Raw genomic sequence first — 14,239 nt, 5'->3', positions numbered from 1 at the left:
GACTGCATATAAAAGATGGAGGCGGTTTAGGTCTGAAAGTAAAGCCAGTGTAGAAATGCCTTGAACCTGCATTCTTTCATCTTGTAAGTTTATGGTGTCAATTAGTAGTTTCAAGCTTTTAAAAAAAAAAAATACAGCATGTTCACCTTGCAAATTATAGTCCAATTTAGAGTAAAATAGATGAAAAGGCTGAGTAAGCTGCACAGCATGGACACCTTTTCACTGGCTAGGTGTTATTTTTTTGATTATTTAAAAAGAAGTGTATGGGCTCAGTCACTCATCTCGGGTCACACGAATAAAAAATGTGTTTATTCAGTAATGTGTCGAATCGTGTTTTAAAATGGAAAGAAGATCACTGGCTAACGATTTTATGCCATCCGTTTGTTTTGCAACCAGGACATCTGGAGGCATCAAATTGGGACTTGAAAAACCACTGGGTGATGTCACACATGCTGCTGACAGTTGAAATGCTCCGTTTGAGGCTTGTACACTGGTCTTCACATCCATGTGGGTGACGTTATGGTGGTTTCATCTATGTTTTATATATATATTCCAGTCTATGGTTTACCAGCACTAACAGACTACTTTGACCCTTAACTTGTGACCCTAACGAACACCTTCTTGAGGAGTTTCTAGTCTCAGTTTGAAAATTTGAAGTATTATTTAAAATGGTAAATGGTAAATGGCCTGCATTTGTATAGCGCTTTTATAGTCCCTAAGGACCCCAAAGCGCTTCACACTACATTCAGTCATTCACCCATTCACACACACATTCACACACTGGCGATGGCAAGCTATATTTAATACAACATGGTGTTCACTTTTTGTAAATACAGTCCTTTGTAAAGAAAAAAAGCCACTAAAGAAAAATATGAGGCCGCAGTTTTCCTCGGTTTCTCAGTCATTTCTGCCCGTGCTCATCACGTCCAGTTTCAAAAAACAAAGACGATGACCTGCTTCAAAAGCAGGTGTTCACGAACCAATGCGCGCCGCCGCCGTGGGCACGCCCGTCTTTTACGTGCAGTTAAAAGTCACCAAAACTTTGTCGAATAAGTGAGCTACTTGGGAGTCCATGTGATGTTTGTTTACACACTCTGGCTTACTTGCAGAGAAACTAAATACCAACTACAACAAACTTTACTGGTGAGCAAAGGCTACTTTGAGAGTGTAATCAAGTGTAATTGCACTCCAGTGACACGGGGCTCTGCATGTGTAAACTGCTGTAATGCACACATTGTTACACATCCGATTTTAGACTCACACCACCACCACCACAACTACAGAAAAAGGCAAGGGGGGGGGGGGGGGGGGGGGGAAAGACAGAACACAATTTGGTCTTTCTAAAAAGTAGCTGTATTTTGATTTGGATTCTTTTTGGCTGAAGCAAAGCGGTTTCAGAGAAGAGGACAGGGAGGGCGAGTTCCAGGGAGGAGGGAAGGACGGGCGCTCAAGGTTTGGAGAGGGGAGGTGTAATTGTGGCAGTGGCTGGTAAGGTGCAATGAACTAATTTTGGGGGGTGTTTTATTGTGTACATGCTTTTTTTCTGTGTGCGATTATAAGGGCAGGGACTGCAGATGAAATAAGATAAATAACCAATAACTGCAATGATAAGACTTCTTATATTAAAATAAATTCAGAGCACTTGTCATTATTTCCCCAAACAAGAATTAGTGATGCATGCACGGGGATTGTTCGCCTTTGAATTAGAAAAAAACTCATATTCAGCCTATCAGAGGTTACAATGCTGCAGGTTTCTTCACATCTTATTTTAATAACGCACTTTTTCATCGCTTTGTTTTCTAAAAGCTCTCGAGAGTCTGAGTTTATTTGCTAAAGTTAAAATGAGGAATGCAGTGAAAGCGTTGTTTGAAGGTACATTTTAAAAATAGCAGATGTTAACACCCAATCTATCTGCAGCTTTGCTCCAAAAACACGTCCCTACAGTACAACCTACAGTACATCTGTACACAGGCAGGCGAGAATTGGGCAGGATTTCATCAAAAGGGGTCAAGTGAAGAGGGGCTGAATTGGGCGATGAGATCACCATGGCAACGAGGACCTCCGTGGTGCGGAGCACGAGGGAATGTGGGAGGGAGTTTCACGCTGAAGTGCCCCCAAAGTGGAAGGAATCGCTCTCTGCTTATTTTTTTTTCTCATTTTTTTTTTACGTGCTTTCAGGAGATTCTCGTGGCCGCGGTCCAAGCGCCCACATTAATGAACTCTTCACACGCTCGCACACGCGCTCACACTCACACCCCATTACATCACGGGTAACAACACTTATATAACAGGACCTCGCGGACACTGAGGTGATTACACCGGGCTTAGATCAGTGTCAGCAAGCCAAAATAAATACACACAGAAATCCATGTTCCTCGCTGACGATGGCAGCAACGCAAAAAGAAAATATGTACACGGAACTAAACTAAAGGATTGCACATTTCAAGTGGGGGGGTTGGGGGGGTGGTTACGCTTCACTTTCCTCATCTTGGTTTGTTCTGTAGTCACAGGATGAATTCAGCTTTTTTTTTTTTTTTAACTCTTATTATTCTTAAGATTCCTCAAGGTTACAAAAAACAAGGTGGCAAAACAAAATGAATCCACCCATTCTGCAGGCTGCTCGGGTGTTTGAGGACATGCCGAAACTAAAGGCGAGCAAACCAGAGGACAGGAAAGATGAGAGGCATCACATCGAACAGCCCTGCAACAGAAAGGAAAGCAAACATTTCAGCACAATCACAAATATGTCATCTTAAGGCGTGAATCGAACCAGCGTGTTTGTTGTAGCCAACAATACCCCCACCCTGAACAGCCTCTTTCAAATATTGTCAGCGCTGCGTGACCAAAAGCATCAGGGGACTCGTGTGGCAAACATGTCCTCTGAAAATTCATAAAAGTGCCCTTATTTTCTATTTCACCCGGCTCACATTTCCGTGGAGTTGATAAATATTCACGCCTGAATGCCACCTCTGTCCCCAGGGGCTGTTTAGTAGTGAGCTTTTTTCCTCTTCTTCCCCCCACTGTGCTCTAAATTTGAAAAACTGAGCTTTTTTCCCTCTTTTCTTTTTTTAATTTGCGAAGAACAAATGAAGGCGCAGGAACTGATGGTAATGAGTGGCAGAAAAGGAAATACAGAAAAACGAAACAGCTCTCAGGTTTCTTCTCAATAATTTGTTTGCCTATGGCAACGGCTTGGTTTTTTTCTTTGAAACATAAAATGATTCCACACAGCTATGAAATAACCATTCATTTAAACTCTTAAAGGTCCACATATACGACACATGCACATGGTGATATGTAGCAAAAGGTCTCTACATAAAAACCTGTGTATTTCTTACCCCGTAATTCATCCAATTCATTGATTTGATTACACTTAAAGTCTTTTTTCCACAGTAAACATTTATGAACAGCCACTGTTTTTACTCAGTAATGGTCATTTTATGACAAAAAAAAAATAAAAAATCAGCAGTGAGCTTTTGTTTTGAAGGGTGATGTTCAGTGTGTGGGTGTACTTAAAAAGATCTGTGATTCTGCAGCGACTGTACAGACTGTATTTAATTTTTACCAGGGATGGGCATTTCAAGCATAATTACAGTCGCTTATCATATCCGAGCAGTCCTCAACTGCCACCTTCTGGTAACAACAGGACATTACATACAACCAGGTGACACCCCCCAAAAAATTATGAGGAAAAGAAACAGTTATATAAACAATTTGAGATTTTACATAAATAAAAGTGACCTATTAAGCTCATTTCCAGTTCCACACTTATTCCTGGACTGTACTACACCCAGCATGCATGTTTGTGCACCACCGTGCTGCCTTTGGATAACGCATGGAATCATCTAGACTAGCTTTGCATGATTATGCTCAAAATAATCCTTATATATCTTATACTAGGCTGTGGGGGCAGCCTCTTAAAAAAGCCACCTTAAGTAGTCTTTAGACTGAACGTCTGTCTGGCAGAGATTACTATTATTATGTTAAATGGTCAGATATTCTAATAAGATGCTCTGTTTTATGTACAGGTAATCTCATTATAAATAACTAAATAAATGTATTTTTTAAGTAGTTATTTGTAGCTGTTTATAGTGGAGACAGGAAAATGGTGCTAATGCCAATTTCTTGTGTTGGACTGACATTCAGTGAGCCAGTTACCCACTTTGCTTAGATTCTGTCATCATATCATGGACATGTCACCTGAAATCTACTTAACAGATTTTATAATTAAGTTTAATTTCCACTACTGAGCCATTTAACGGTAACAATGATCAATTCGGTGGACAACTAATTTAGAATTCATCCAATGTGCACAATTTTCAACAGGCTTGCGCTTACCTATACTCTTTTGGACCGGTCTGTTGTCCACCTCGTATCAGATCGTACCTTAAGGTCCAAATTAGTCACCTCAGCCGCACAAGAATCCGGGTCAGTGGCAACAAGTATTAAATCCCGGTTCTTTTGTATTCTTTACGGCCAAAAAGACACAGCTCAGAAGTGGTCCTTTTACTTTAAAAATGATCTTTATTTTACATATCCGGGATATGGAGACCTGAACACAAAACACACAACCCAAGGTCTGAAGCACAAACGGAAGCCTAAGTATTTATATACTTGTTCTCCACGTCACACCACACTTTAAGTTTCGATCCAACAGCCTAGTTGGTTTCACTTTCTAGCTGCAAAAGCACGCTCTGCAAAAGCATGTAATTTCCTGTCAGCACTTTTGGCACAGAGTGTACTCAGAGTTGGGCCTTTCTTATAAAGCAATATAATCAGCATATAAACATTTAAGATGATAAATTTAAACCTCAGCATTGCCTCTGAGGTCCTGCTCAGGCAAACTTACCCTGTTTACTCCCAGAAGTAGCGCAGGTACCATATAGTTTCATTCTTGAGCTGAGGACCAAACAGAGGGTTGGTCTGGGCCAGAATGGCTATCAACCAACTAGAAAGAGAAAGTGAGAGAGAGCAGATAAATGACAAAGCACCATCAGTGTGGTGAAAGAACATGGGTGCATTTATCATGGTTGTAACCAGGTCACGGTACCATTCGATCGTATGAGCTGGAAAAAAAAATCTGATTCCAATTGAAGCAACTTTTAAAAAAATGATTCTGTTTAGGGCTGTTCGATATGACGATATATATCGGATGACGATATAAAAATGCTATCGTTTGTTTCGTGGTGTCGCAAAATAAACTGTTTACGGCAATATTTTTTCATCGTTTTGATGGTCACTGTAGTGGCTATATTAATTTCTTAAAGTTCTCTCTTTCTCTTATATTTAATATAACCACACTACAGACGGACAAGCACCTGTTTTTATGCGTTGTCGTTAGCAACAACGACAGTAAAACCTTCGCATGTCCGCTTGTTTATTTTCCACATAAACCTTTCACAATAAAGCTCAAGATCCTGTTGAGACTTCAAAATAAACTGAATCACGTGAAAGATTATGCCGAGTATTTACGGATGAGAAGCAAGACAGAGTCATCAGGTGCTAAAAAATAAACCTTAGACTCAAACGTTAGAACAGGCTTTTCCTCGCAGCATGCCGTGTAATAAATACTCACAAAGAAAACGGCGGCCGTTACAACTTATGTCTAAAAATGCATCGTTTCACGCATCTGTTAAAACACTCGTTTCCAGGTACACGACGCCCAGCTGGAAACACTTCACGCGAGTCGAGCTGCCCGAGATTCACAGAATTTACAGAAAATGTTACATTTTTGTGATTTATATCTTTATCGGACGATAGAATTCTTATATTGGGATATGAGATTTTGGTCATATCGCACAGCCCTAATTCTGTTATAAAACGTTATCAGTTATTTATGCCAATCATTACTAACAAGAAAAACAAGGAATTCAATACCATCATAATTTCTATCTTTTTAAAATACAAAACTGACATGAGAGAGAGGAGTGCGACCTTCATCCCTCTTTACTGGACTTTAAGTCAGACGCTCTTCTGGGAACTTATTATAGAGTCAATTTAGAAAAAGTGATTAATAGCAGATTAAGAGTCAGGCACAGCAACTTAAGCAGGACGCTTATTTGTAAAGGTGAAGAAAAAGGAGTGGTGAGGGTCTAAGAATCAGTCTCTCTGAGTGGTCTTGACTGAGACGACAAAATTACTTTTTATCTTTATGAAAGCAAAAGGACACTTCAGAAGATGTGGACAAAGAATCGAGGCAACGACTGACTGTTAAAAGAAGGATGTAGAACTGCCCCACATAATAATAGTAATAATGAAAAACAGAAGAAAGATGAAATTCCAATCTGGCTCCTCTAAATGTCAATGTGTTAGAAACCCTCCAACACAGTTTGCATCAGTGTCAGCTTACACAAACACTTTCTGTTATTATCTCAGGGCTTCAGTAAAAATACCAAAAATAAGAAAAAGAAAACAGATTGGCTGTAGTGTTCTATTTGTAGCCAGTATCTACTGCTGAAGTTCTGCCAGAGGCAGAAAACTGGGTCATAAATTAGCCGAAGCCAACTGTAGACACTTGTAGAAAGCAGTCTGTAGCCTGAGCGAAGGAAGAGTTTATCCAATGCAGAGAAACATGAAATGGAAAAGAAGGTCTCCTCATTTGTTCACAGCACTTTTAATAAACTGGTTAAAACCTTTTCTGCTTTTATTTTTCTTCCTGTAAGCCAATCTGTGCATGTTTTTAAACGCTCTTCGTAAATAAGCTTGTTATTATTTTTGGGAAAAGAACAGCAGACACTCACGACACACAGCGAGATTTGTGGAACAGATCTGTACGGCTGATCCAGGTACATCATTTCCAGGCTAAAACTGTGCAAACAGTGTATGTTTACAGTACGAATGCTGTTGTTGGTGGAGGTTTATCCTGAGGGTGCCCAGCTCCCTCTAGTGGTAGAATGATAATCTTATTTATGCACATCCCACCTCTTCTTGCATCCCCATTTTTTAATCCCCCTTAAAACGGCGACTGCTTTTGAAAGCTGAACATTTCTGATGATAGACCAGAGGACCAGAGCCCTCCTACACATTTGCAGGTCCCCCACAGAGCCATAGCCAAACGAGTGCACGGTACTGGTGTTCCCTGAAAATGAATGCTGATTGCCATGTCACTTTGTGTATATGCCAAACTGCTGTTTGTTTTATAAAGCATTTCAGTCGGGACCACTATGCTGAGAAGAATATTGTTACTGTCGTGGTCGTTTTCATCTGCTGTAATTTACTTTAGCTGCGCAGCTCTCCTCTGGGACCTCTTTTGACCATTCCATGTGATTACACACAAAGCTGGAGGCAGTGATAGAAGAAGCAGGACTTAACCGCAGTACAGAGCAGATATCAGAGACAACAAACACATTGATGAAATATGAATGCAAATATTAAAACACACAGACTGCAAACAAACACAAACTATGAATTCTTTTTATTTCATGCTGAGGTGGATGAAGATGTTTTGATTACGAGCTGCCATCAACATAATCTGCTGATTTTTCCACACTGATTCATTGGGGAGGCTGCGGGTTGCAAAGCAGTTTGCAGCTGTGCACCAACTGTAGGCTACATGAGCTTAAACAGCAAACCCTTTATGAGATTTATCAAGGATAACAACTGAGCCATTACTGATACTTCCTGCCACTGAGATCCTTCAGTCTTTGTTACCTGTCTGGGTTCATTCCTGTGTTTCAGTAGTCTTATTAGTATGCTGGTATTTTAAATGTAGATATGGACAAATTACAGACACATAAGGCCAAATGAAAGATTTGAGTCAGCCCCACTAGGTGCATACACATATATATGCATCTACAACACTGGGACACTTTAGAGTTCATATCTTTTTCAGTTTGACCTTCGTTGTGCTATCAGACGAGAACAAGCCTGGTTAGTTTTCTCATCTTTCGGATTTCTGTCTCAACCAAACCCCAATTTGTGCTCTCTCTCGCTCTCTTATTGCACTTGGGAAAAACAAAAACAAAATAAAACTCGTGTCAGCAGGAATCAGCTGGCTGATGGCGTTGCTGTGACTCAGCTCGTCAGGTGGCAGATGTTTTACAGGGTTTGTTATCAGTGTGTAACTTGACTTCTAGGGCCTCCAGCACACACGGGATGTTGTTAACCCAATGCAGAAGTATCCTCCTTGTAAAATGTAAAACAGATGTCCCATTGGGCATAATTAATGCTTTTGAGAGAAAGAAAGGCAGAGAGCATCCATTTTCCTTGATTTCCCTCGCCTCCCATGAAAGCAGCATGGAGCTGTTAGCTGATAGAAATAACGAGTTAAAAGTTGGATTTTAGTTGATTCAGTTGAGTAAAAGTGTTTTTATTGGTGAGAGTTGATCCACAAGGTTTACAAAGCGTCTTATTTTCCTTGACATCAAACAGCACGTCTATCCTTACTGCACAAGGCGACCACTTCCAAACTTGGCTCGCCTTTCTACACAACTTAACTGGTTCTATCTGGGTCTCATCTCCATTTTCACCTTGTTTATTGAAAAAAAGTGTCAATACATTTCATCAGAGTTTTTGTCCTCATGCATTATCATCTTGTTTTTGTAGAAGAAAACTATGACGAACATTATTGCTTAATTAACAACCTATTCATCACTGTTGCTTTTTAAAACGTAGCTGTAGATCTTCTCGCTTCATGTGTATCAGCACGCACGAGTTTCCACCACATGACCTGCTGCAGGTTCTGACTACAGTGACTCTCCAGCACAGAGCAGATTTTAAAGAGTAGAGCAAGAGTTACGTGTGCAGCTGCAGTCCCAGATGTTGGAGTGTGGGTGACTGTGGGAGTGAGATCATCAGTGGGCAAGCAGCTGAATGACACTGAGGACTGGCTCAATATCAGCCTGGCAAGAGTTCAACGGGCACACAAACAACACACAGGAAGGGCCAGACCTCAATGGTAAGCAGTGACTGAACTTTCAAAATAAGAGCAAGGGGACTGCCTGCTAGTGTTGTTCTGTCAGATAAATTGTAAAAAAAAATCCTAACGTGAGTCACCAAATATATTTCCACAGCAGTCAACATTCCTGGGCAGGTCACTGACCTGGTCTGTGTGTGAGGAAACACTGATGTTTATTTTCATACTTCATATGTTGGTCACTAAAATGCTACAGCCACAAAAAACATTTTATTTACAGTAAAAAAAAATTTAAAAATAAAAAAATAAATAACATGGTTTCATATTCTTATGAAACCAATGGTAACTTATGTCATGTATTTGGCAAAAATTTACCCTTGGAGATAGAGCCAGGTAAAAAGACCCTGTCCCCTCTGTGCCTCTAAAAATTCTCAATTTGCTAGTAAGCCTGTGGCAAATACAAATCAAATCAAAATACATTTATATAGCACATATTAAAACAACAGTGTTGACCATAGTGCTTCACAGTCAGTAAAAACATGAGACAATTAAAACAAACAATAAAACAGGACAACAAACAATAGGTAACAACACAATAAGCTAAAACAGCCAACTAGTTAGAATCAAAGGCCGAAGTAAAAAGATACGTTTTAAGACGTGATTTAAAAGACTGGATAGACTCTGCAGTACGAATATGAACAGGGAGGTTATTCCAGAGTCTGGGTGCCACGGTTGCAAAGACCCGGTCACCTCTCGACTTCATTCGAAACCTAGGTTGTGCTAGGAGCCTGTGATTGGATGATCTAAGTGCTCTGTTGGGATTGTATAAGAGGAGTAGTTCAGAGAGATAGGTGGGCGCTAAATTATTCAGAATTTTAAAAGTGAACAAAAGAATTTTAAAATCTATGCGATATTTAACAGGGAGCCAATGTAATTTGGCTAAAATTGGAGTTATGCATTCATAGATTCTCGTACCTGTTAAAAGACGCGCAGCTGCATTTTGAATTAACTGAAGCCGGTAAAGAGAAGAGTGTTGGAGGCCCGAGTAGAGGGAGTTACAGTAGTCCAATCTGGATGTGATAAATGTGTGGATAAGCTTTTCAAGATCCTTTAAAGGAAGGAACGGCTTTGCTTTAGATATGTGACGCAACTGGCAAAAGCTGTTTTTTACCACAGTGGACACCTGTTTCTCAAGTTTAAAAGAGCCATCCAGGAACACTCCAAGGTTCCTTACAGTGAGCGAGAGATGGCTAGCGAGAGGGCCTAGGGCATCAGCTAACTGGTCTAGCGGAGTGTGACTACCAAAGACTATGATTTCGGTCTTATTCTCGTTCAATGTAAGAAAATTATGTGATAACCAAATTTTAGCTTCATGCAAACAGTTGAACATCAGACCCTTTATTAGTTACACCTCACTAACAATCTCTATCTTTCGCTCTCCAAATCTCAAAGGTGCTCTATTGGATTAATATCTGGTGACTGTGGAGGCCTTTGGAGTTCAGTCAACTCACTGCCATGTTCAAGAGTTTGAGACGATTTGAGCTCCAGCGTGTAGCAGAAGCCATTTCCCCAAATCATTACACGACAGCTAACTTGAACTGGGGACACAAGGCATGGTGGATCCATGCTTTCATGTTCTTTATGCCAAATTCTGACCAGACCAACCAAAGGTTGCAACAGAATCTAAGACTCATTAGACCAGACATTGTTTTTACAGTCTTCTAGGGCTGCTCGATTATGGCAAAAATGATAATCACGATTATTTTCACTGAAATTGAGATCACGATTATTTGACGATATTTATTTAACCCTTTAAGACCTAAATGGTAAATGGTAAATGGCCTGTATTTATATAGCGCTTTACTAGTCCCTAAGGACCCCAAAGCGCTTTACATATCCAGTCATCCACCCATTCACACACACATTCACACACTGGTGATGGCAAGCTACATTGTAGCCACAGCCACCCTGGGGCGCACTGACAGAGGCGAGGCTGCCGGACACTGGCGCCACCGGGCCCTCTGACCACCACCAGTAGGCAACGGGTACTATAGAACCAAGTCCACCAGAGCTTATATTATTTTTTTTACATGCTGTAGTGCCATTTGTGGGAGCATTTCAAGTTGCTATACATCAATACAACTGTTATAGCCCATATTTTAATAATATGTATGCATTAAGTCCATAGTAATTACATAAATTGCAAAAAAGTGCAATAAACTACAAAAAATATTGAAAATCGCTTTTGTTTTGTTTACATATATTTCTACTTGGAGAAATTTAAGAGGTTTATCCCTCAAAACTTTAAATACAATAAAGTTGCAAAAAATAGTTTCCCACCACAGGAAATTTATTTTGAGTGTCTTCATAGTTTTATTTTGGAGATACAGTTTTTATATACTGCAGGAAAAACAAAAAACAATCCTATGATGCAAATTTGCAAAGAAAACAGCAGGTGCATCATTTCACTGTGGGAAGTGTTACGAACAGCTGATAGGAACGGCAAAGCGTGTTTCTGGAATATTATGTTTTTGTTCCTGCAAGCGCTTTTTATGCAGTTTTTGTAAAGCTTTATGTGGAAGGAAACCGTGACCGAGGACAAGCTGATGGCATCAGATGTAAGTACAACTCCTCCGGTTTCATATGCAAAACAAATTATTGCGCTAGCTTACACGGTTCAGGTTCTACAGGGATTTAAAAATAGTTACACAACACGGAGCGTGCTGCTCTGACCGGATTTAAAGGGTTAACAATGACTTTAAAAAATAATATAAAATAGTGTGCAACACCACTGAAGTTTTTTTTACCTCTCTTTTCAACCAACAGCAGTCACTCTCCTCTCCAAATAACTTCTGCTTAGCTTTCCGAGCTTCCCTCGGGTCCTCTTAATCAGCGGTCTCCAACCTTTTTTGCGCCACGGACTGGTTTATGCCCGACAATATTTTCACGGACCGGCCTTTAAGGTGTCGCGGATAAATGAGGGAGGGGCTAATAATCGGCTCAGTCATTTTTAATGATCGTTGAAAGCCCAGATCGTAATCGTGATTAAAATTCGATTAATTGAGCAGCCCTACAGTCTTCCTTTGAAAATGTTTTGTGAGTTTGTGCTAAATAAAAGAGCAGGAGTGGTAACGGTGTGGTCTTCTGCTGCTGTAATCCATCGGCTTGAAGCTTCAAAGTGTTGTATGCTAAGAGATGCTTCTGCACACCTCAGTTGTAACAAGTGGTTATTTGAGTTACTGTCGCCTTCCTATCAGCTCAAAGCAGTCTGGCCATTCTCCTCTCATCTCTGGCATCAACAAGGCATTTTAGCCCAGGTTACTGCAGCTCACTGGATCACCATTGCTTGGCACCAACAGCCATTCCCCATTCAAAGTCATATTTCAATCACCTTTCTTATCTATTCTAATGATCAGTTTGAACTTCAGCAAGGAGTCTACATACCTAAATTCTTTAAGTCGCTCGAATGTGATTGGATAATTAGATCCCTGCATTAATGAGCCCTTGAGCAGGTGTACTTAACAAAGTGGCCAACATGCAAAATGACAACAGCTACATACCAAAGAAGAGTAAGCAAGTAGGTACTTACAACAAGTAGCAACAGATCGCTGTAAGGATCAGACTGGTGACAATCACACTGTCAGAGAGAGCAGAGGAGTCAGAGTCACACGTGCCCACTTTTACTATTATAACATTCATAAGCAAACATTATTAAAATTAGATCCCTAGTCACATACTGAGCAATACTGGACATTAATGCACAAACGATAGAAATATTGTAATCACACAGTTTTTCAAGGAGACTGGCCCTGACTCCACGACTTACAATCTTCCCCGTACTCTGCTTTTCACAAATAAAACCATCAGAATGACTTTTGTCCAAACGAGCCGACTCGACCTTTGAAATTACTGGTAGTGTGTGTGTGTGTGTGTGTGTGTGTGTGTGTGTGTGTGTGTGTGTGTGTGTGTGTGTGTGTGTGTTTGGATGGAGGGATAGCTGAATGACTGTTTCGTGGATGACGCTGGGCCTCCATCACCAGAAGAGGATCAGGAGCACGCTCGCGCGCGTCGCATATGTCTAAAGATTCTTTCCGACCGACACAGCGAAAACACTAACAGCAAGGAAAATACAATTATAGTTACAAAGTATAATAATAACACTGTCAAATGAAAGGGAACGCAAAATGATGTCGTTAATTGTATCCAATTAAAAGCAGTTACACCACCTACCCCCGATTGGGTCCTTTGGGCACTAAAAACGGAGCTACGACCCCCACCAACGCCCATAACGTGGTGAAGCAGATCATCGGCAGGGCGAGAGAATGATAGACCATGGCTTCAGTCCGCAGGACCCCGCAGATGTACAAAAAAATCTCTGCTTGTCCTTTTGAAGATAAAGATGCTTCAATGGCCGCTGAGCCAGTCTGTCGCTTCTGTTAGGGACCCGCCCAAATCAGTCGCTGCTGTCGATGATTGGTTGAAAGCTCTGCTAAAGCGACGTTTTATTGGTTCAGCCTGCTGTCTTTCAGCATTACAGAACGGGGGGATTGGACGGATGTATATGCCAGCAGATTAGAGGCAAGTGCAGACCCCCTCACCATCACCACATCACACACCATGCTTTCAGCAGAAATCTATATATTTAATTAATTAATTAAACCATAACCAAATATAAAAATTTCTAATAAGTTAAGTTTCCATATTTGTTTTTCTGCTACAGCTTCTTATTGTATACTTCCTTTTAGTAAATGGTACTGGTATTCTAAACATCCAAATATCATGTCACATTTGACCTCTGACCTCACTGTTACATTTCACATCTGCTCAAGTAAACCCTCAAATACATTGTTTTTTTTACAAACTGAACTGGAATGACTGACTGTTCACTTTATAATTTCAAATAAAGTTTGGAAAAAAAAACATTGTTTTTACTGGGCTTCAAACAGCTTAAACTTCATTTAAAAAGAAGAAAGAAAACCAAATGAGTACATATTTAAATTTGCTGTCTTATAAGCAAAATTTGGTGCTTATGATACAGTAGAAAATGTGTTGAGAGGCATTTGATGTGAATCACTATGTCATTTGTATATGCTCCTTTCATATCCCCTGTTGATGGCTTTACTACAGGATTTAATATTTTTAATCTTCAATTAATCTTCAGTTGAAGTGAATACATGTAAAAAAAAAAAGGATAGTTTATTCAGAATTAAACCCTCATAGGGAATTATAGTTAAATGCTGGAACAGTTAACAGAATGAAATAAATGAATCTAAAATGCAAGTAAAACAAAATTATTGACAAAACATTAAATAAAACCCACAAAAAAATAATTGTAGTTGTACAATTTATTGATCTTTAAATATTATATTGTTTTCTATTCTTTTC

General features: G+C 40.0%; 1 protein-coding gene across 1 annotated transcript; it reads right to left on the bottom strand.

Annotated features, from left to right (window-relative positions):
* On the bottom strand, positions 1-13,290 carry atpv0e2 (ATPase H+ transporting V0 subunit e2). Its single transcript, XM_024802731.2, has 4 exons — positions 13,085-13,290; positions 12,444-12,491; positions 4,850-4,948; positions 1-2,701 (listed from the first exon to the last, which is right to left on the bottom strand). Exons 1-3 carry the CDS (start codon positions 13,186-13,188, stop codon positions 4,855-4,857), a joined length of 246 nt encoding a protein of 81 aa, XP_024658499.1. The 5' UTR covers positions 13,189-13,290; the 3' UTR covers positions 1-2,701; positions 4,850-4,854.
* Positions 13,291-14,239: the final 949 nt, after the last annotated feature.

This window comes from Maylandia zebra, linkage group LG6 (genome assembly GCF_041146795.1).
Source record: "Maylandia zebra isolate NMK-2024a linkage group LG6, Mzebra_GT3a, whole genome shotgun sequence".
Taxonomy (NCBI): Eukaryota; Metazoa; Chordata; class Actinopteri; order Cichliformes; family Cichlidae; genus Maylandia; species Maylandia zebra.
This window is presented reverse-complemented; position numbering and strand designations above follow the sequence as displayed.